The 20747-nt window shown below is 37.7% G+C and overlaps 3 protein-coding genes across 4 annotated transcripts; 2 read left to right on the top strand and 1 right to left on the bottom strand.

The window, feature by feature from the left end:
- Positions 1-816: 816 nt before the first annotated feature.
- Positions 817-1143, top strand: LOC111595187. The gene has a single exon (XM_023308770.2). The coding sequence runs from the start codon at positions 817-819 to the stop codon at positions 1141-1143; it is 327 nt and encodes a 108-aa protein (XP_023164538.1).
- Positions 1144-5736: 4593 nt separating this feature from the next.
- On the top strand, positions 5737-5922 carry LOC111595204. The gene has a single exon (XM_023308802.2). It carries the CDS (start codon positions 5737-5739, stop codon positions 5920-5922), a length of 186 nt encoding a protein of 61 aa, XP_023164570.1.
- Positions 5923-7378: 1456 nt separating this feature from the next.
- LOC111595188 lies at positions 7379-19410 on the bottom strand. Of its 2 annotated transcripts, none has more exons than XM_023308771.2 (4): positions 19181-19410; positions 8003-8130; positions 7812-7948; positions 7379-7727 (listed from the first exon to the last, which is right to left on the bottom strand). In XM_023308771.2, the coding sequence occupies exons 2-4, from the start codon at positions 8099-8101 to the stop codon at positions 7601-7603; spliced, it is 363 nt and encodes a 120-aa protein (XP_023164539.1). In that variant the 5' UTR covers positions 8102-8130; positions 19181-19410; the 3' UTR covers positions 7379-7600. The 2 variants fall into 2 exon arrangements, with proteins under 2 accessions (XP_023164539.1, XP_023164540.1); XM_023308772.2 differs by having other exon boundaries at positions 7379-7721.
- Between the last annotated feature and the right edge of the window lie 1337 nt (positions 19411-20747).

Raw genomic sequence — 20747 nt, 5'->3', positions numbered from 1 at the left:
AGTGCACCATTATCGCACTGACATGTCTGGGGATATGGCATTGGGATTGGCTTTCGGTTTTTCCTTTTTCTCTCTTTTTCCTCTTCGTTGCATACCTGTTTATTGACTGAAGTGGGTATATTAGTTGCAAACGAGACATGTCTGTATCTAAAATTCAGTTGGCATTCTAGAGACTAGAAACCAGAGATAAATATATATAGACTAAATAGACTAGATACTAGAACTAGAAACTCAGTAGTAAATCCAATTAATATCCATATCATATAAGTATATAGATATAGACAATGACATAGATAAGATATAAAGATTGTTATAGATATTTATAGATAAGCAGATAGGCAAAGATTGACTTCATAACTTTTAGGCGAATATTGCGCAGTCGCCTACGCCCAGCTTTAGGATTTTTCTCCACTTTTTTGTAAGTTGTTGTCTTGTCCTCCACCTGCTGCTTGTTGGCCGTGTCAACCGTTGATGGATTTCGTTGTTTGATTAACATGGTTAAATGGCAAACGCATTGATATATCGACTCGACTACGACTTCGACTTGGACTTGGAGTTCGACGCGACTTCAGCTCGGCTTGGGATTTGCATTTAAGTGACTTTATCGACCGGGTGGCTGCGGATCTGCTAACTATCTTCGAACAGGTAGAGCCAGGCGTAGCTGCCAGCTGTCAGCTAGGCCCGCTCATTAGAAAACGCTTAACGCCCGCGCTTTACCTGTTCACCTGCTCATATCGATCTTTCCAGATGCATATATAAGTCATACCTGTTGACCATTTGGACAGACATTCCCTGTTCAGCTGTCAAGCCGTTAAGATGTACATCAAATCGCTTTCTTTGCCGCTGCTGCTCCTGGTCAGCTTCGCCCTGGCTGGCTGCTGGGCGCGGCCAAGAGATCTGCTGAACGAAGTCACCTCCCAGGAAGCCACGCCCGACGACTACATCGACAACGATTTGGTGCAACGCATCTCGAATAGGCCCGTGGTGGGGGCTTCGTTCCTTAAGCAGCGACACGACTTCTACATGCCTTCAGCTCAGCTCTATCCACAGCTGGTGATACCCTATGGCGGCGGCAACTACTACAGCAACTATGTCCTGCCGATGTCCACCTACGAGATCGTTGAGCCGGAGCCAATCTATTAGAGTGAAAGAAATTCTAGGATTTCTCATTCGAACTTAAATCTAAGTTTACAAAAAATATGAACAAAAATGTGACAAATTATAATAATTAATACCTTTAAAAAAATATTTTTTAAATATTAAATATAATTTAAGGAATAATAAAATAAATAAAAATAATAATTTTAATTAAATAAAATGAAACGAAATAATAATTTAGTAAATTTTAAATATTTAAATATTTTTTTCCTTTAATATTAATATTTTGAAATTATTATTAATACATAAAATATCAGTTTTAATTATAATTTTATATTTTTTATATATAATATGAATAAAAAATTATATATAAAAAAGAATATTTAAGTATTTAAATTAAGTATTTATATTATTCTAAAAAAAGTAAAAAATAAAATTGAGAACCAACTTAAGAACATTCGTTTGTATTAAAGTAAACAAAAATACTTAAAATTGATTTTAACTGGCATTATAATATAAAATATAAGTTTAACAAAAACTTAAAATATATTGATATATTTGTCCACCTCTGAGAATCCATAGATTTTGATCGATATGGCCTCTTAAGAGTTCAACATATATAAATCTTGATTATTGTCTGACCATCTCTTTGTGCTTTAGAGTGCTATATTAGACAACAAAAAGATATAGCTTATATAATAATCTCATCAAATCAATAATATTATAAGATTTATGTTGCTTTTGCCCAGTTTGTATAATTAGGATAATCAAATCATAGCATAAGTATGGAAATTTATAATTTTCTAAAAGTTGTTATTGGAGAAAGTTGGCCAAGGTTAGGCGAGAGTTGCAATAAAGCTGTTTAATCTGTTGCCAATGCAATTCGCGCAGCTCTCAAGCCATAATCCGGTCAACATCTTGCAAAACACAAGCAAATCTTATAATACCTGCTGTCTGAAGCCATTTCGCAGTTCACACTCAGCGCACACACGGTCGACTCGTGTTGTTCGGGCTCCGGCTTAATCAAAGGCGAAGGCCTTTGCCCACCTACCGCATTATGTTGCAACAACAATCAACACTCAAATCAACAACAATCTGTACAAACAACAACAACATAATCAAACAAGCAGCAACAGAAGCCAGAGAGCAGCAGCAACAAAAATCTCCCTCTCTCTGTGTGTCTACACATCCCCAAGGAATTTTACAGGACAAATCCTAAAGCCAGGCAGCCACTGGCAACAACAACTTGCAACGGCTAGCTGCAACAAGTGTTCCAAATCAAAAACGGAAGCCAAGAGGCAGGAGCTACGGCCTTATTCCACATATGTACATGGGGTTTTTGGTACGACATGGCAAAAGCATTTGGAAAATGTAATTTACAACGCGCAACAGCTACAGCAACAGCAGCAGTCGCAGCAGCAACAGCAACAACAGCAGCCACTGGGCTCACCTGCCACCGATCTCTCACATCAACTTTGCAGTTGTTGTTGTTGTTGTTGCTGCTGCTGCTGCTGCGTTGATTTTTAATTTTAACCTTTTTGCTGCTGCTGCTGTTGCTACGACGGCGGCGATTGCTGCTGCCGCTGAGATTGTTGCTGCTGCTGTGCAAAAGTTTTTCCTTTTTTAATTTGCTGCTCTGCTTCATAGAGCATTTTTCATTAAATTCCTGAATTAAGGCATTCTTGCGACCCATACAAACGATGTTGCTGCTGCTGTTGTTCTTGCTGTTGTTGTTGCTGCTGCGGCTGCTGCTGCTGTTGTTCATGTTCTGAAATAAGAGCAACATTGCTGGCAATGTCCAGAGCGACGACATGGTGACGACGACCAGCGAAGAGGACGCCGCCAAAGTCTAGAGCCACCAACTACTAACAGCAACAGCAGCAACTAAGCAGCAACAACAGCAACAACAACAACAACATATGCCAACTGCAACTGCAACAGCAACAGCAACAACTACCGGTTAGCTGGCAATCGCTGTTGGCCCCGCCTTGGCCACCTCAAATGTCCCGCAGCTGCTGGAATTTCATATTTCTTGCTGTTGCTGCTGCCCTTTTGTGGCAACTCGCGAGCAATCGAATCCAACAGCAGCAACAACATCAGCAACATCTTCGAACCTGCGCCCAAAAAAAAGGTAAATAATCGCAGTGTCAAGTTTTCGATTGCCAGCAATATTTGATTTGACCAGCAACAAAAAATATCTAATAGAAAGCTGCAGTTGAGCTTACAGAAAAGGGCAAGCGATAAATGAAGTAAAGATCGATAACAATTAGGCAAATAGGCATTTATCGACTTGAAGGGTAATGCATTGCTGAGCTTAATCAAGTAGGCGTAAAAGCTTTAGAACATAGGACTAAAAAGAGTACTCACTGGGCCTAACCGATAAGTGTATCGATAAATCGATAACCACTAAAACATTAAAACAAAGCGAGGTTAGCAATTATTCAAGAGACTTAAGAGAGCCAACGATGATCAAGTTAAGTATTCAATAGTGTGATTGACTGGTTGATTAATTGACTGACTGATTAACCTATTCATTTAATGCTTGAAGGATAGAAGGAAGGACGAAACGAGAAATTATAATGATTGACCGCACAACTGGCTGATTGATTGATTGATTTACTGATTGATTAACTGATTAACTGCATGGGTGACTGATTGATTAAGTTATTGATATAGATTGAAAGACTGACTGGCTGATTGATCAATTGACTGACTGACTGACTTACCGATTAAATTACTAATTGATTGATCAACTGATGGATTGATTGACTGGTTGGCTGAATGACGAATTAATGATCTGTCTGACTGATTGATGGGTAGACTGATTGGCTAGTTAATATTGGTTGACTGACTGATTGATCGGCTGATAACTCACTGAAAGACTGACTGATACTGTTAGACTGATTGATTGATTGACTTACCTGTAGAATGACTAACTGACGGTCTTGCAGGCTGTTTTATAGAATGACCGATTGAGTGACTGCCAGACTGTACTCTAAAAGTTCTAAAATACACCCATATTTAACTTTAAGCTAATTAATATTCCTATGATGTTCAACAGCTAATGCGACAGCATAAAGTCTTCAACTGGATATAGCTTAGTTGAGCTTAGTGAAACTAACTAACTTCTACAGTTAGTTGCTCAACTTGAAACCAACTTTCCTCGTCAGTGATCTGCAATCAGCTGAAGCCGTGGCTGAGGCTGCGGCTGCTGCTGCTGCTGCTGCTGCGGCTGAAGCGAAATGCCAGCGCCAGTGCCCACATGAATTCAGAGCATTTTCTAACTTCCTTTTGCCGATAGAACGCGCAAAACCAGCGCAACCACAGCAAGTGGTCAAGAGGGGGCATAGAGAAAGGCAGATGAGGTGAAGAAGGGGAAGGAGGAAGGCGAGGCGAGCTGGCATCGAACGTTGGCGACCTAAAGCAAAGCGCGCAGAAAAATGGGCGCAAGATCAAGCCGAGTCAGCAGGCGAACGGGGCGATGGCTGCGGTTGCATAGTTGACCAGGCCGGGCCAGGCCAAGGCAGAGGCCGTGGCAAAGGAAGGGGCAGACGCAGACGCAGAGGCCGAGGCAGCGAGACAGAAACTCGTAGATACAGATACATCGCGTCGTGTGCTTGGCCAAGTGGACGACGACGACGACGACGGCGCAGTCGCAGTCGCAGATACACTTTAGGGGCCATGACATGACTCGCATACGAATTATTATAAACGATCTGGCGCAAAAACTAACAAGCGATGCTGCCTGGGATGTGGTAGAGATCCCTCCCCCTGCCCCCTCGCGCCGACGAGGTGAGGTGACCAGGCAAACGAGCCCCAGCTAAAAGTTATGGTGGCCAATTGCAAAGTTAATGGAGTTTGGCTACTCCAGCAGCGAGGAGGTGCAACGGATGCGGCTACCGGACCTGGTCTTCGACTCCAGACTTCAGACTGCAGACTTGTGCGACTTGCACTTGGCCAAGATTGAACTTAATTTTGCACAAATGCAATTTATAGAAAATTGTTGCCACTTGTTTTTACGTTGATGGCACTTGAGCCGGAGAGCGAGAACGAGAAAGAGAGAGAGAGGCGGAGGGAGCGACTAGTCAGTTAATAAATGCAGGTAGCTTCAGCTGCTTCGCGGCCTGCAGCGCATCCATTATTTAAATTTTTGCAAAATTAACAATTAAAATGTCTAATGGTAAAATGCGTCCTCATGCTCCGCGTCCTTCTCTCTGTCGTCCTCGTCGTCATCATAAAATACACAGACAGCGGCTTCTTGGAAGCAGCAACTGTTGCTGATGATGATGCTGTGCAGCAGCAGCAACTGTTGCTGCTGTAACTGATGATGCTCGCAATTATTAGACAGGCTAATCATGTTCGGGATTTGCATGTGCCGGCGCAGGAAGTGGAAATTGCCAAGGGATTAGCGCACTTTTATTAGCGGACGCACACACACACACACTGCACGAAAATCTACGCTCATAAAACATAAATATGTGGAAAGAACTCAAGCATAACAAAGCGCTTCTAATCCCGCTCTGGAAACATGGAGAAAACTACCTGCTGAGGTCCTGGGCTATAAAAGCGAGCGACCCGTAAGCACCCCGCAACAGTCCGATCAGTGTGATCAGGCACATCAATCGCTCGGAGTCGACTATGTTGGTTGTACGCTATTTAATTGCTCTGGTGTTCTCCATCTTTGTAATGGCCACGTCGCTGCGCATCGAGGAGCGTTATGGACGCGATGCGGACTACAAGATCTCAACGCCTGATCGATTGGTTCTGCAAATGGGGCGCAAAGTTGAGCGCCAGCAGCTGGAGCCCAGGCGTTTGGGCATATGAGTGGAGCAACTGAAGACACTTGTGATTGAAAACCAAAATATTTAAAAAGAAAACTGTGAATTGCACCGGGAAATCAAGTTCAACTTAAAGTCTTTTGATCACTGATGATCTTAACCAAATAGTCTTAAATATATATACTAAGAATTCCTAAAGTATTTCAAGTACTATAAATATATCAGTTCATCAATTGTGGTTAGATCCGGAGACGAAAAAACTGTGAATCATATAAAGATATTAGCTTAATTATAAGTCAGGCATACTCTTACTCTAATATATCTATGTTAACTCTTAGAGCATACTCTTGGAATTGAAGGTGAGATGAAAAGGTCAAGTTGAAAAAAGAAAAAATAAACAAAAAAATTCAAATTATTTTAACTAAAATTTTTTAAATAATTTAATAAAAAATAAAAATTTCCTTTGTCATACAATCAATTATGGATATTTATTGTGTTAAGCAACAAATGTGAACATATAAAAATATACGAAAATATTTAAAATTTTTTTAAATAAAACTGCAAATAAAAGCACTTTCAGTGCAAACTCTTTAAAGTACTTTAAATAATTTAAAGTAATGAAAGTATTTTTTTACCTAAGACAAAGAGTTGAGAACTAAATAAAGTTTAACTGAATTCAAATCAAAGAATCTTAAATTTACTTCTCAAATAATCTGGCAAAACAATTTCAAAAGGGAATTGTATTGAACTTAGATTTCAAAGCCATATTCAATTAAGTAAGAATTAAGATTAACAACAAATTTAAATTATATGAAATATAAAATGGTGAAATTCTAGACCTAATTGGTGTTGATGATTAATTAACTAAAGTAAGTTTTTATTGATTTCCTATTAAAATATTTTTGTATGATTTTCTGCGATTGATATGTTCCTCCAAACGAACAGGTGAAATGAACTGCAATTGAGATTTGAAATGTTTTTATAAGTACAGTGAACATGCTTTATATGGTAAGTCAATATATTCAGCTCATTTTGTTTTTATTTATTTATTTTTTTTTTTTAATTTTCAGGTTGTTGCCTGTACAGTAAACACCCCTCAGCATTGTTAGCTATATACAAATAAATCCGTTTAAATTCTGCATTTTTGTTAAATATATATTTTAAATACTTTATTCAGAGCTTTTATATTTTACATAGATAGTTAAATAAGTGCTGGACTCTATTCATGTGTACATTCAAATAAATATATATATATATTTATCTATATATGTGTGTATTTATTATACAATAGTTTTGAAACGTTTAATTTACAAGAGGAAATTGAACTCCGTTTCAATAAGTTTAATCATATATTTTAGTTAAATATTTGTATTTAAATATTTTTATTTAAATATTATTTTACCACACCATATGCAAGCATAATAGAAATTGTTAATGGAAAAGTCGATCTTAACGAAAGCCAAGTGCAAAAACATAAATTTTATTTATGTGCAAAGTTTATTATTTAGAATTTATCATTTGTTTGTTTGTGTTTAATAGACATTCATAGAGCGTTGAGTCTTAACTTTAGTTAATTGCACTAAATATTGGCATTGGAATTATGCTAAACGGTTTTTCCATAGTTTGAAATGTTAATTTTTCAATTGGGCTGTGTTTTTGGATTTTTATTTTGTTTTTTTTTTTTAAGTGTTTGTGTTGCTATCGTCGTCATCGGCTGTTGGCATTTACTTTCTAAAGCAGGAGATGGGATTGAAGTAGCACTGCCTGTACCTCACTTGACGCTTGCTCTCGGGCATGCGGAAGAGCTCGTTCATGTTGCCATAGGAGGGAGTGCGTAGGTAGGCGCTGTAGCTAAAAAGGATGCATCGAAGACATAAAGAAAGCCCAATAAAAAGAGAGAACTATATTATATATCGGCGCATAGTGGTAACCTACGTGGGTCTGTACTGTGCGAAAAGCATCTGCAAGCGATCCATGGGCAAGTTCGGATAGATCGCCTGGGCGGGCATCTCATAGCCGCCATAGGCGGCACGCACATCCTCTACATCCTGCTGATCCAGTCCATCAGTTTCCTACAATTATAGTCCGTTAAACTGAGTCACACAAATAGCCAAGGCTTTACTTACAGCAGTCGCCTCAGCTGCCGATGGTCGCGCCTCGTTCAAAGCAAAGAACACGCTCAGCAAAAGGCCGTAGCATAACACGATTTGGACGAATTTCATCATTTTTATTGGGTTTCTTTTTTGTTGTTGGGCTGAAAATATAAATGAAAAAAATAAATAAATAAAAAAATAAATAAATTATATATATTTAAACCATTTTTATTTTTAAAGTGTTGAATATATACTTTAGGTCACAGGTTCAAATCTAATTTAAATCGGAATATTTCTAGTAAATGTCAAATTTCTAGACCCCAAATCAAAGTGCACAGTTTACATCCATCTCATAACTTCATTGAAAGGACAAAGGATAATCAGAGCAAATCTGCTTTGGCTAAGCTGCCAGGATAATGGCTCATAAGCAGGCAGCTGGCCAGGACACAGGAAACAGGACACTTGTTGCCACAAACGTGACCCGCATTGCATTGTGTAAGTATGCCATAACATGGGGTTGGGGCTGGGGCTGGGGCTTGGGCTGGGGGTGCAAACAGGCTGCAGCATAAATGCATTTCCGCAATTAAAATCGGATATGAACTTGAAAAGCGCAGCACAATAGACAGAGAGAGAGAGAGAGAGGCTCAACATGCCAGTTGCCATAGCTGCCACGTGCGGCTCTAACAACTAGACAAGAAAATGTTTTCCAACTTTAATTGAATTTTGCCGTGAACGTGATTCAAGATACGTTTTGTGAAAAGACCTTGAAAGGGCGAACGCTTTATTTTTATTAGGGGTGTTCCCTTTGTTAACGATTACACATTGAGCAATTTTATTTGCGAGCAACAGCTGTGCAGCAATCAAACCTTTACCAACAATTAATTCATTAAAAGAAAAAGTTTTTTATTGTTTCTAAATGAATCAGCTTCAAAATAAACTTTCGAATTTTGCTACTTTTAGACGTGACCTTTCCATTTGAAAACGCTTCTTTTTCAACCAGAAATGTCAAGAAGACCCCACTGTGCGTTGTCTAACAAAAATATCTGATTGCGTTTATAAGCATACCAATTATTTGCCGATTATCAAGTGTTTACCGCTCCAATTCCAGGGAAACCAATCAATATAATTATATACCCTGTTTAACCATGGGGAATAGGAGATGTTGACTGGTAGATAAGCTTGTGTTGGTTATATATACATACAGAGAGAGATAGTGTATAAATAGAGTAGAAATTCTTTATTTTTCAATATATACTCTGCTTTGAAGCGGAATAAGGGGTATATAGACAGTGAGCAATGTTTGTCTAGTCATCATATTAAAGTATTTACTGTATATACAAATTCTCTTTACTCTGTTTTTTACTAGGTGTTGGGTATATTGTGATTATGCCAGTCTAGAAACATTTTCCCTTCAAGTTGAATACTTGAAGCTTCTGATATAATGATATTTTGACAGTCTAATCTAAGTGTAAGCAGGGAAACAATGTTAGTCGGTATTAATATAAAAAGCATTCAACAGAAATTATGTCCATAAGTACTTTAAGGGTTCTGTACACAGTGAGTAAAAGGCAAAAATATTGTCTTTTTCTTGGGTAAACAATTGAAAATTGATATGTCTTAATGATGTAATATAAATTACACTACATAAGATAACTGATCAAACAAACCTTAAAGATCCATGAATACCAATCAAATTAAAGCCTTTCGTAGGAATAAACAAACAAAATCACATTTAATTAAGAATCTATGATAAATATTTATTCCTTTTTTTGTTTCATATCCGACGCCATGCGATATTGGAATATAACAACCATCCAACTGATGATGCAAGCAATATTACTCAGCCAGGTGGCAGTGCTACAAGTGAAGAGGCCGTAGGGCTTGATTTGCATTGGAAAACAAGTAACTTGCAGAGCAAACTCATCACACTGAAAGAAATAGTATAGAGAGTATGTGAGGAGTGGATGGGAGTGGAGAGTAGCTACCCCTCTAGAGAGCTGCGTATCTGGCTGGTCAAGCTCATAGTGTTGTCGCAGCAGAACCAAAGTCTTTTGGTGTTCATTCACCAGCCAATCCAGGATCAGGTCGAGAACATAGCCGTCGACAGCAAGCACAGCATACAGACCATAGCCCACAATCTGATAGATACTGGGATAGTCTCGAAATACGGTGATGTAATAGCCCAAAGCTGTGGCAGTGATAATCAGCGAAAGGCGATTGCTTATCATGATCACATTGTAAGCAGTAGTCAAGCGTTCCACAAGACAGGTCAGTTTCCGGTGCTGCCAGCGGAGGTGCTGCAAATCCAGGGTATGCTCCGGTGAGTTGCCCCTGACCAACCGCCTTATGTGACTATTGAGGCGCATGTAGAGTCGACAGACGCGCCAGCTAAGCAGGAAATGCAAGTGCATTGTCGCATCTTGGCTGTCCATAGCCAGGACATTGAGGACTATTAGTGTGTACTCCACATAAATATTTTCCTCCGTCAAGCCAAAGAATCGGGCAGCGGTAAGCGAAAAGGAGACAAGAAATCCGAGTAGCAGCCACATAATACAATTCTTGATTAAGTAGATGCGCTGCAAACGCCTCAAATCGTGTTTGTTCAGCATATCTCTTCTCCCCCAGCGATATTGATAGAATTCGCTTATCCGTCTTAGCTCCTTGCCAATGTTTCTGGTAGCTCGTTCCCGAGATACTCGCTGCAGGATGCGCACCAGGCAAACAACATCGTTGACCGTGGTATCCAATTGGATTGTTTGGCCTGTTACTCCAGTCAGTTTCACTATATTGAACCAGACCCACGCCAAATCCATTATCGTAATACCGAACTGTATTACATTAGATAAACTGGCGAAGAGTTGTGTCCATTTGGAATTTCTCAATAGACGCTGCTTAAAGTCGTAGCGATAGCTCGTGACACCGATGAATATCGCATAGTAGGCAAAGAGCTCATAGAGCCAACGTTGCACCCGACGCGCCACCATCATTCGAACACTGATTGACGGCAACTGAATAGCCACGAGTCTATATAAGAGCCGACTAGAGGTAGAATCAATAATATTGAATACATAATGCGATTTGCACTATTGCGTGTGGCTAGACAGTCCTTAATCAATTAATCAAAATATTTTCTATTATGGCAATTCACAATTTATCAAGTATTTGATATATCAAGACATTGAAAATTCGAAGACTTTATAATCAATAAGAAATGAAATAATTTATCTCTTTGATAATAAACATGGTGATGCCAATAACAATAAAAATTAAAATAAAATTACAATGACAATGACAATGAAATATATAAATATTATTTATTTTGTTTTTTGTTCCATCTCCGAGACGATGCGATATTGGAATATAACAACCATCCAACTGATAATGCAAGCAATATTACTCAACCAGGTGGCAGTGCTACAAGTGAAGAAGCCGTAGGGTTTGATTTGCATTGGAAAACAAGTAACTTGCAGAGCAAACACATCACACTGAAAGAAATAGTATAGAGAGTATGTGAGGAGTGGATGGGAGTGGAAAGTAACTACCCCTTTAGAGAGCTGCATATCTGGATGGTCAAGCTCATAATGTTGTCGCAGCAGAAACAAAGTCTTTTGGTGTTCATTCACCGTGTAGTCCAGGATCAAGTCAAGGACATAGCCACCCAAAGCAAGTAGAGTATATAAGATGCAGCCGACAATCTGACAGATACTCGGAAAAAACTCAAAAATGCTGATGTAGTAGCCCATAGCAGTAATTGTTACAATCAGAGAAAGTCGAGTGCTTATCATAAGCACGTCGTAAGTAGTAGTCAAATGGTCCATTAAGGAACTCAGTTTCATATGCAGTAGGCGTAGATGATTAAGTTCCACTGCATCTGCAGGTGAGTTGTGTTTTACTAGTTCTCTTAGGCGACTGTTGAGGCGCATATAAAGCCTACACATTCTCCAGCTGATCAGGAAGGGTAAATGCATTATGATATCCTGTGTATTGATGGCCAGGGTTTTGAGAATCAGAACCAAATACTCCAAATATATATTTCTACTCATTAAGCCCATGACTTGATAGGCTATTATCGAAAACAATAAAAGAAATCCTGTGAACAGCCAAATTAAACAATTCTTGGCCCAATAGATTCGCCGCAACCGACACATTTCCTGCTTGCCGTGCTTATCCTTCCATAAGCAGTGTTTTTGATAGAACGTAGTCAAGCTTCGCAGATCCTGCTCAATATTTCTGGTCGCTCGCTCACGAGGCACTCGCTGTAAGAGGCGCAGCAAGCAAAACATATCGTTGACGGTGAGATCTAATTTTATAATTTGACCCGTTACCCGATCTACATTTAAGTAGTCGAACCAGACCCAAGCCAAATCCAATATCGTAACACTGACTAAGATTAGATTTGACAAACTGGCGATGAGCTGCGTCCATTTGGTATTTCTATATAGACGCAGATTAAAATCGTAGCGATAGCTCGTGACACCGATGAATATCGCATAGTAGGCAAAGAGCTCATAGAGCCAACGTTGTAACCGCCGAGTAACCATTCGAACACTGATTGTTGGTAACTAACTGGACGCAACTATATAAGAGCCGCCTAGACGTAGAATCAATAGCGTTGAATATATAATGCGATATGCACTATTGCGTGTTGCTATACAGACAGCGATTAATCAGTTTCACAGTTCATTAATTGATTTTATTAATTTGATATATTAAAAAGATATAATTAACATTACGCTTGCCTTTAAAGAACCCAACATATTGCCTTTCTATCATGAAAATGAAGTATTAAGATTTTATATGACACCCTCTTAAAAATCTATAATGGATATTTATATATTATTGTGTTTAGCCTCGGACGCGATGCGATATTGGAATATAACAACCATCCAGCTTATAATGCAAGCAATATTACTCAACCAGGTGGCAGTGCTACAAGTGAAGAGGCCGTAGGGTTTGATTTGCATTGGAAAACAAGTAACTTGCAGAGCAAACTCATCACACTGAAAGAAATAGTATAGAGAGTATGTGAGGAGTGGATGGGAGTGGAGAGTAGCTACCCCTCTAGAGAGCTGCGTATCTGGCTGGTCAAGCTCATAGTGTTGTCGCAGCAGAAACAAAGTCTTTTGGTGTTCATTCACCGTGTAGTCGAGGATCAGGTCAAGGACATAGCCATCCAAAGCAAGTAGAGCATATAAGACGCAGCCGACAATCTTATAGGTGCCCGGAAAGCACTCAGAGATGCTGATGTAGTAGCCCATAGCAGTAGTTGTTACAATCAGAGAAAGTCGAGTGCTTATCATGAGCACGTCGTAAGTAGCAATCAAACGTTCCATTAAAGAAGTCAGTTTCATGTGCAGCCGGCGTAGATGATTAAGCTCCACTGCATTTGCGGGTGAGTTCTGTTTTACCAGTTCCCTTAGGCGACTGTTGAGACGCATATAAAGCCTACAAATTCTGCCGCTGAGCAAGAAGTGCAAATGCATTATGACATCCTGACTGTCCAAGGCTAGGATTTTGAGGATCAGAATCGGATACTCTACGTATAAATTTCCATACACCAAGTCCACGAATTGATGAGCTATTATCAAAAACAAGAAAAGGAATGCTACGAAAAACCAAATTAAACAACTTTTGACCAAATAGATGCGCCGCAAACGCCTCATGTCCTGTTTGCGCTGCTTTTCCTTGGTCGCCCAGGAATATTGACAGAGCCCGGCCAACTGTTGCAGCTCCTGCTCTATGTAACTGGTCGCTCGCTCTCGAGGCACTCGCTGCAGAAGGTGGACGACGCAAACGATATCGTTGACGGTGAAATCTATTTGGATAATTTCACCCGTTACCCGATCTACATTTAAGTAGTCGAACCAGACCCAAGCCAAATCCAATATCGTAACACTGACTAAGATTAGATTCGACAAACTGGCGATGAGCTGCGTCCATTTGGTATTTCTATATAGACGCAGATTAAAATCGTAGCGATAGCTCGTGACACCGATGAATATCGCATAGTAGGCAAAGAGCTCATAGAGCCAACGTTGTAATCCACGCGCCACCATCACTCGAACACTGGAAGCCAGCAACTTGGCGGTCACGACTATTTATAGGGCTCTTCTAGGCCGCCAATAAAACTACTCAATTTATAATTAGCTACAATGGCTATGACAATGATATCAATAACGGTAAAAGTAATAATACTAATTAAAGTTATGATAAATTATTTGTATAGTTTTTTCTAAATTGAACTTTTATTCAATGAGAGCGACCGGTGGAGAAAGAGAGGGGACAGAGGAGGTGCACCGGAACATACATTTGTTATGCAACAGAGAAAAGGTTGATTCAAATACATAATGCAAGCAAATAGTTCAAAGGATCCCAGCAGACAGGACAAGTGGCTGCTGTCACTAATTAGACTCGAAACGAATCACACAAATTAATTGACGAAGAAGAAGATGAAGAGCGGAAGAGCTTATGTGACCAGGAGTCAAGTCGAGACATCATCTAACATTCGAGGTACGAGGTAAATACGTTTACGCTTCTGTGGAGACCAATTTGCAGGTCCTGATTTAAGTGGGTCACACACACGCTCATGCGTATCCCATCATCTCTGACTAATTACGGCCATGCTAATGACATCATAGGCAAATGGGCGTGGCATCAAAAATGTCGCATGAATATGTGAGCGAGCAGGTCATAAATTGCCGCAGGTAGCGCTCAGCAACAGGTAAGTGTGCAGCGTGGGTATCAAAAAACCAAATACGAAACCGAAACTCAATGAGGCAAGCCGTAAATGTTAATGTCTCCTGCCACAAGCGACTTCAACGTGCCGCAGAGTTGACTGTTGCAGCAGCAGCCCATAAACTGTGACAGCTGCAAAAGTTTAAACAGCTAAATTATCTTCTCTCCTTTTTATGGTTATTCAACATGGTTTATGCTGCCAGGATTTTATGCAACCAAAAAAATTAAAATCTAACCAACTAGAAACTGTCTATTGCTCTTAAAAGAAATGAAAGAGTATGAGGCAAGATTTTAGCTTATAGGGAAAGAATTTTCACTGAGCTCAACTGCAGATAAGAATATATTTTTATTACGGATGATACATAATATATATAAATTAATATATACATATAGTTCAGATCAGAATCACAGAAATATGGTCTATATAACGTAAATATATATTTCTCGAAATTATGTCAATGAGAAAATTTCGAATTTTTATAGCATACTTTTTGGGGCAACATTTTAAAAGTATATTGTAGAATTTTTAAATCCTCAATTTATGGTTGAATTCTATAAAATGTAATGAATTTAATTAATAGTGTGCTCATTAATATTATATTACAAAAATAAAAAAATATTGATACAGACATTAAAAATTTTAATAACTTGAAAACTTAACAAATTAGACTTTGTTTTACTTTTGCTAAATGGCACTAACTCCTTTACTACTTTTTAGCTATGGCCCATGCCCTATCTATAAACACATAAAGACTAACTTTGAAAGCCATTCAGCCCTGTCATAATAGTGCAAACCCCAAAATCCAGGTACAAATGTTTGACATGAAAACCGGCGCAACGCTCACGCATGCAACAGTTAATACCAAAGGCATAGATAATTATAATGCCGTATACATATGTACATATATATATATATATATATATATATATATATATATATATATGTATATATATATATTTAGTAAATGGAACAACAAGTCATAAAATGCTTAATAGATAGAGAAGCGACAAAAAATGCCAGCTACACAGTCCGTTTGGTTGAGTTCGAACGCGCAATAAATAAAACTAATAACAAGCAATCGGGCAGCTGGGGCGGAGGAGTACTTAGGTGTACTGTAGACGCTTGAAGCGTTGGCAAACAGCATACGGTAGTCTAGCTAAAGCTGAGAGATCAAATGGAATAATGAAGCAAGCTGGAGGCAGGGGGCGTGGCTGAAAGGCAGGAAGGGGTCTAGGGTAGCGAGCATAATCAGGACACTTTTATTGCGGCTGATAAATAACGCGTCAATGTTAATTGGAAATTTAATATAGGGTAGACACAGACAAGCAGACTACAACACAGAGCGAGAGAGAGAGAGAGTGGAAGAGAGCGAGAGGATAGTAATGCAATTTTACACACGTCTCTCACTCTCTCTCCCGATGGCTTATGCTAAGCTTTGCTGCAAGCGGCTTAATTTTGCAATTTTCGCACAGTTTTTCTTGAGTTTTCCCTAGTTTTTTCCGTCCCTTTTTAAATTAGAGTTGGCCGTTTTTCCTTTTTGTAAGCTGTTGTTCTTCATGATTTATTTGACGGTCATGCGATACGCTGTTTGATGATAAATGAAAAATTATAAGACTGAGCCGCGCCTCGTGTCTGACGCAGTTGTGACACGTTTTCCTTTTCTTGCCACTTCAGACCTAAGGCCCTAAAATTCTCTAAAATTTCTTAAGCTGACTACGTTCCATTTGAAACTTGAAACTTATCTCAAGTGCTATCAAATTACTTTGGTAGTTGCGGTCTTTGCGGTTTGTCGGTAACAATTGCTACATCAAAGGCTTGCGTGAGGGGACTCTATTTAAATTTGAAATTAAGAAATATTTGTCAAATTAAATGGGAATTTGAAATGGAGAAGCTTTTGTATTGGCGAATATAACAAAGGATTTCCCACTTGAATCGCTTGGCTTGGAGTCAAATATCTTTCAATACATTTTTGATTTTAACAAGGTGTATTTAAAGGAAATTGCTATTATAAGGGACATGAAAAGAATGCAAGAAATTTGATAATAATATTGAACAGAGTACAAAAATAGATTGTTACCAAAATAATGAGAAAAATGTATATTTTAAATAATATTTTCTCTTGAGAGTTCCTTTTTTAGTAAGATAACATCATTGTCTGTAGAACTTTCAGTAACAATACTATTTTCTAATAATTTATATAATTAATATAATTTAATTTTTAACAGAACAATAAAGATATGAATAACGAGAAAACAATTTTTAAGTTAAATTTGCTTTTCTAGAAATAATAGAATGAAAACTAAAAATAATAAAAAATATATATTTTTATATGTATAAAAAATATATATTTCTTAAATAAGACTATATATAAAAATATGTAAAACAATTTAGATACAAATTTCTATCCATCTATTATATTTAATATTTAAAAGTCGCATATTTCATAAAAATATAATAACTAACCATTTATATTTTAAGAGCCTTTAATGTTTCATTTGAATAAAAAGTTTATATTGTTTGTCTGTCAACAATTGGCCCCACTTGAAAGTTGTTTGATTGGTATTGCTCCAGTTGGGCAACTCAAGTTGAACTCTTCTTAGCATTTCGCCATCAATTTGGGCTTTCATCAGCTTTTGGCCATCTAATTTTAGCTACCCCAAAGGCGGCCCGCACCCATGCCTCACTGAAATATTTGTATTGGAGCTTGTAATAAATATTAAATGCAATTTGATTGCGGTTTTCGGCTTTCAAATCAAGGCAAATACGCCTATAGAATAAACTTAGGAAACTATGCTAGCTGGTATAAAAAATAGCAACAGAAACGATAAGAAAACATGAAGTTTTATTTGCCATTTACATTTACAGCGAGCGAGAGCAAATGATGCGAACTTTTTCTTTCTTTTACACATCACAAATAATTCACATAATTTTCCATATCGTGGCCCACGCAACAGGCACCTTAAGAAACGCTTTTTCTTCGACCTGATTTTGACGGCTGGGGAGTGTTTTACAGTAGCCCCAAAAGTACATCTATTTTTGCGCATACACCCTTTGTCAGGCTGTCAAATGGGGTATATTGAGTGTGTGTAAAGTTAATAAGATTTCAAGTAAATATTTCTCAAAATTGATTTGAGCAAGTTTCATTTGGAGCATGTTTTATTTGAGCAAAGCTCTAATAAGAATTTATATATTTTTTAAAATCATTTTTTTATATTTTTTCTATATGATTTCCTTTTTTACTTTTCGTTCCTAAAGTAAATGTTAATGGCCAATCTTATCTCTGCCATACAGTTTATATGCTAGCGTATTTCCCAGTCAGTCACATTCAATTTATTCACCTTTACTTGCATTTTTTCACTTTTGTGACGTATTTTGAGCATGAATTTCAATTTAGGCAAAGACAAAGCGCTGCCAGCGCGAATGATTAATTGGCTACATTTGTCAACCGGTGTAAAAGCAGTTAGGAAAAGCGAGCTTTCCACGTGTAAGAAAATGTCTAAATGTCAATCTGTTTGACAAACCATTTCCGAGAAAAACCATAAGCCGAATTTGATTATTAAATAATTAATAAATTGCAAAAGGCTAGCGAAGATTACTCTTAAACAGCCAACTGAGATGGCCAGCATTACCCGTTTATAGTTTCGATTTTGTAAAGTAAAATAAAATTTGATTTTAATAGACTTTCAAAATTTGTTGACTCAAGGCATGAAAAACCTAGCATGAAGAGCTTAAGCCTTAATTGTTGTAATTATTTAACCAATTTTCATATTATTACAAGGGCTTAACGACTTTTATATATCAAAGCATTTTAATGATTTGAATTAAAATATAACTCAGATCAGTCTTTCAGCCAAAATCTCTCGAACCAAAGGCAGCTATTTCAACGAACAACAATTTTGATTTTCCGCAGCATATTTGATAGATATAATTTATAATATATTTAAATATAATAAATATACTATATATTGATTGTTTTAAAAACTAAATTTTAATTCCCACAAAATATTTTTTTATTTTGTTTACAAATTTTTAAAATAAAAAAACTTAAAGCACTTTCAAATACTGAGTTAAATATTTTCTTAATGCTAAAATGAATAAAAATATATTGTAAATTCGATATATATTCAAAGTCTTAAAAAATAATACAAATTACAAATAAATAATAATAATATGTTTTAAGTAAAATTATTTTATTATTTTCAAAAAATTTTATAATAAAAATATAAATAAAAAAATAAGCTCATAAATTCAGCAAATTTTGCTTTGAACTTATGTCTTTAAATTCATTAGTTTAATTATTACTGAATGAAGTTTCTAAGAATGTCTAACCAGAATCCGCCTCGAACATTTACCAATTGTATCACGTTTGATAAATATATTAGAAGATGCTTGATATCAAGCTCTTGCCCCAAGATTAAGATAAACTCAAACAATAACTCGAAATTAGGCTCATACAATAAATAGAAAAAACTTACCGCAAAGGATATTGGGCTGGCTAAGCAAATAGCGGCGGCAAAATTGATTTCGGGCAAATTGTTGGAGCGCGAAAACGATTTCTCTTTTATATGTATTGAGATATATATATAAGTGTGTGTGTGTCTCACGGAATTGTTAAATTTATGGTACTGCAAACACAAGTGAAATGCGATATTGTTGGAGAGGATCCGTTTCAACTGTTTCGACTCGATGTGAACGCCAAGAAGTGAAATTGTGAACTCGATGTTTGCCATGGACGACGCTCGGCTTTATATACAAAATAGCAGGCGCTGACAAAGGCGACGACAGTAGCAACAGCAGCAGCAGCAGCAGTAGCAGCAGCAGCAGCAGCAGCAGCAACAGCGACGACAGCAGGAAGCAGAAAAGGTGTTCGCATAGAGGGGGCACTGGGCAACGTAGGTTTAGAGGAATTGTAGGGGAGCTGTTAGGGGTAGCTTAGGCGTATGGACTGCCTGTTGTTGCCGCCCCGCTGCAACAATTGCTGTTGCTGTTGCTGTTGCCGTTGTCGTATCGTTGCCAATGCTGCATATGAACAACGTGCGGCTTAAGAGCCCGATTATTCACCACACGCGCACAGCTTGATAACCATACATATGTATGACTGTGTGTATCTATGTGTGTGTGTGTGGTGAGTAGTGTGTTGATACCTGTTGATTGGCAAAACTTGTTGCATACTTGTTGGCGCTGTAAATCAATTGTAGCGGCCGAACTCTTGTATGAATGGGATGAATGGGAATAAGAATTCCTAACGGAATCAGTTCAATTACTGGTTCAATTATTTACAAGTTCATGAACTATTTATAAATTTCATTTTTGGGAATTTCTAGTTCAAATCAGCTTTCTCTATTGACTTACTTCGAAGTTCATATGCTAGCTATTTAATGATTGCGCACTTGACCAGAATGGCATTCTAATTAGAATTTAAAACAACTTAATTAACTTTTCAGACAGTTCATTTCTTTACCAGTTTACTAAATGGTTAAGTTAGGCAGTGAACACTAGTTATATTTGAGTTAGAAAAGTTTATATTAAAACTATTTCAGTTATTCAATTGCTTTATATGAACTAAAAGCTTCCATTTTAAACACTGGCTCATAGTTCAGCAGTTCAAGGACATTAGATAATATTCAACTGGTAATTCAGTAGTTCATTTAGTAACTATATGTGAACATATTCAGAACAAAACGTCACAGCGCTGATCAATCAGTGACATCATATGAGCAACACGTTGATTTATGGGCAGACGCTTATCCTAAGCTGACTTCTGATAAGGCAGACAAAACTTTATCAGACTCGTTCGCGCAGTGAAGCGGGTATATCGGGCTTTCAATCTGTCGACACGTAAAATCTTGAATGTTTCTCAATCTGGATTAAAATGGAATGAGAGATAGCTCGAAGAATATAAGAGCTAGAGAACTTAAAGCTGAAAACGAAAAATAGGTCAAATATTGCTTTTTGCAGGATATATCGCAGTCGAGTACTCCTCACTGGAGCATTCTTGCTGGTTATTATTTTGGCAACGTTGCAAGCAGCTACTAACTGAGC

This window comes from Drosophila hydei, unplaced genomic scaffold, assembly GCF_003285905.1.
Source record: "Drosophila hydei strain 15085-1641.00,03,60 unplaced genomic scaffold, DhydRS2 tig00000172-arrow-pilon, whole genome shotgun sequence".
Lineage (NCBI taxonomy): Eukaryota > Metazoa > Arthropoda > Insecta > Diptera > Drosophilidae > Drosophila > Drosophila hydei.
This window is presented reverse-complemented; position numbering and strand designations above follow the sequence as displayed.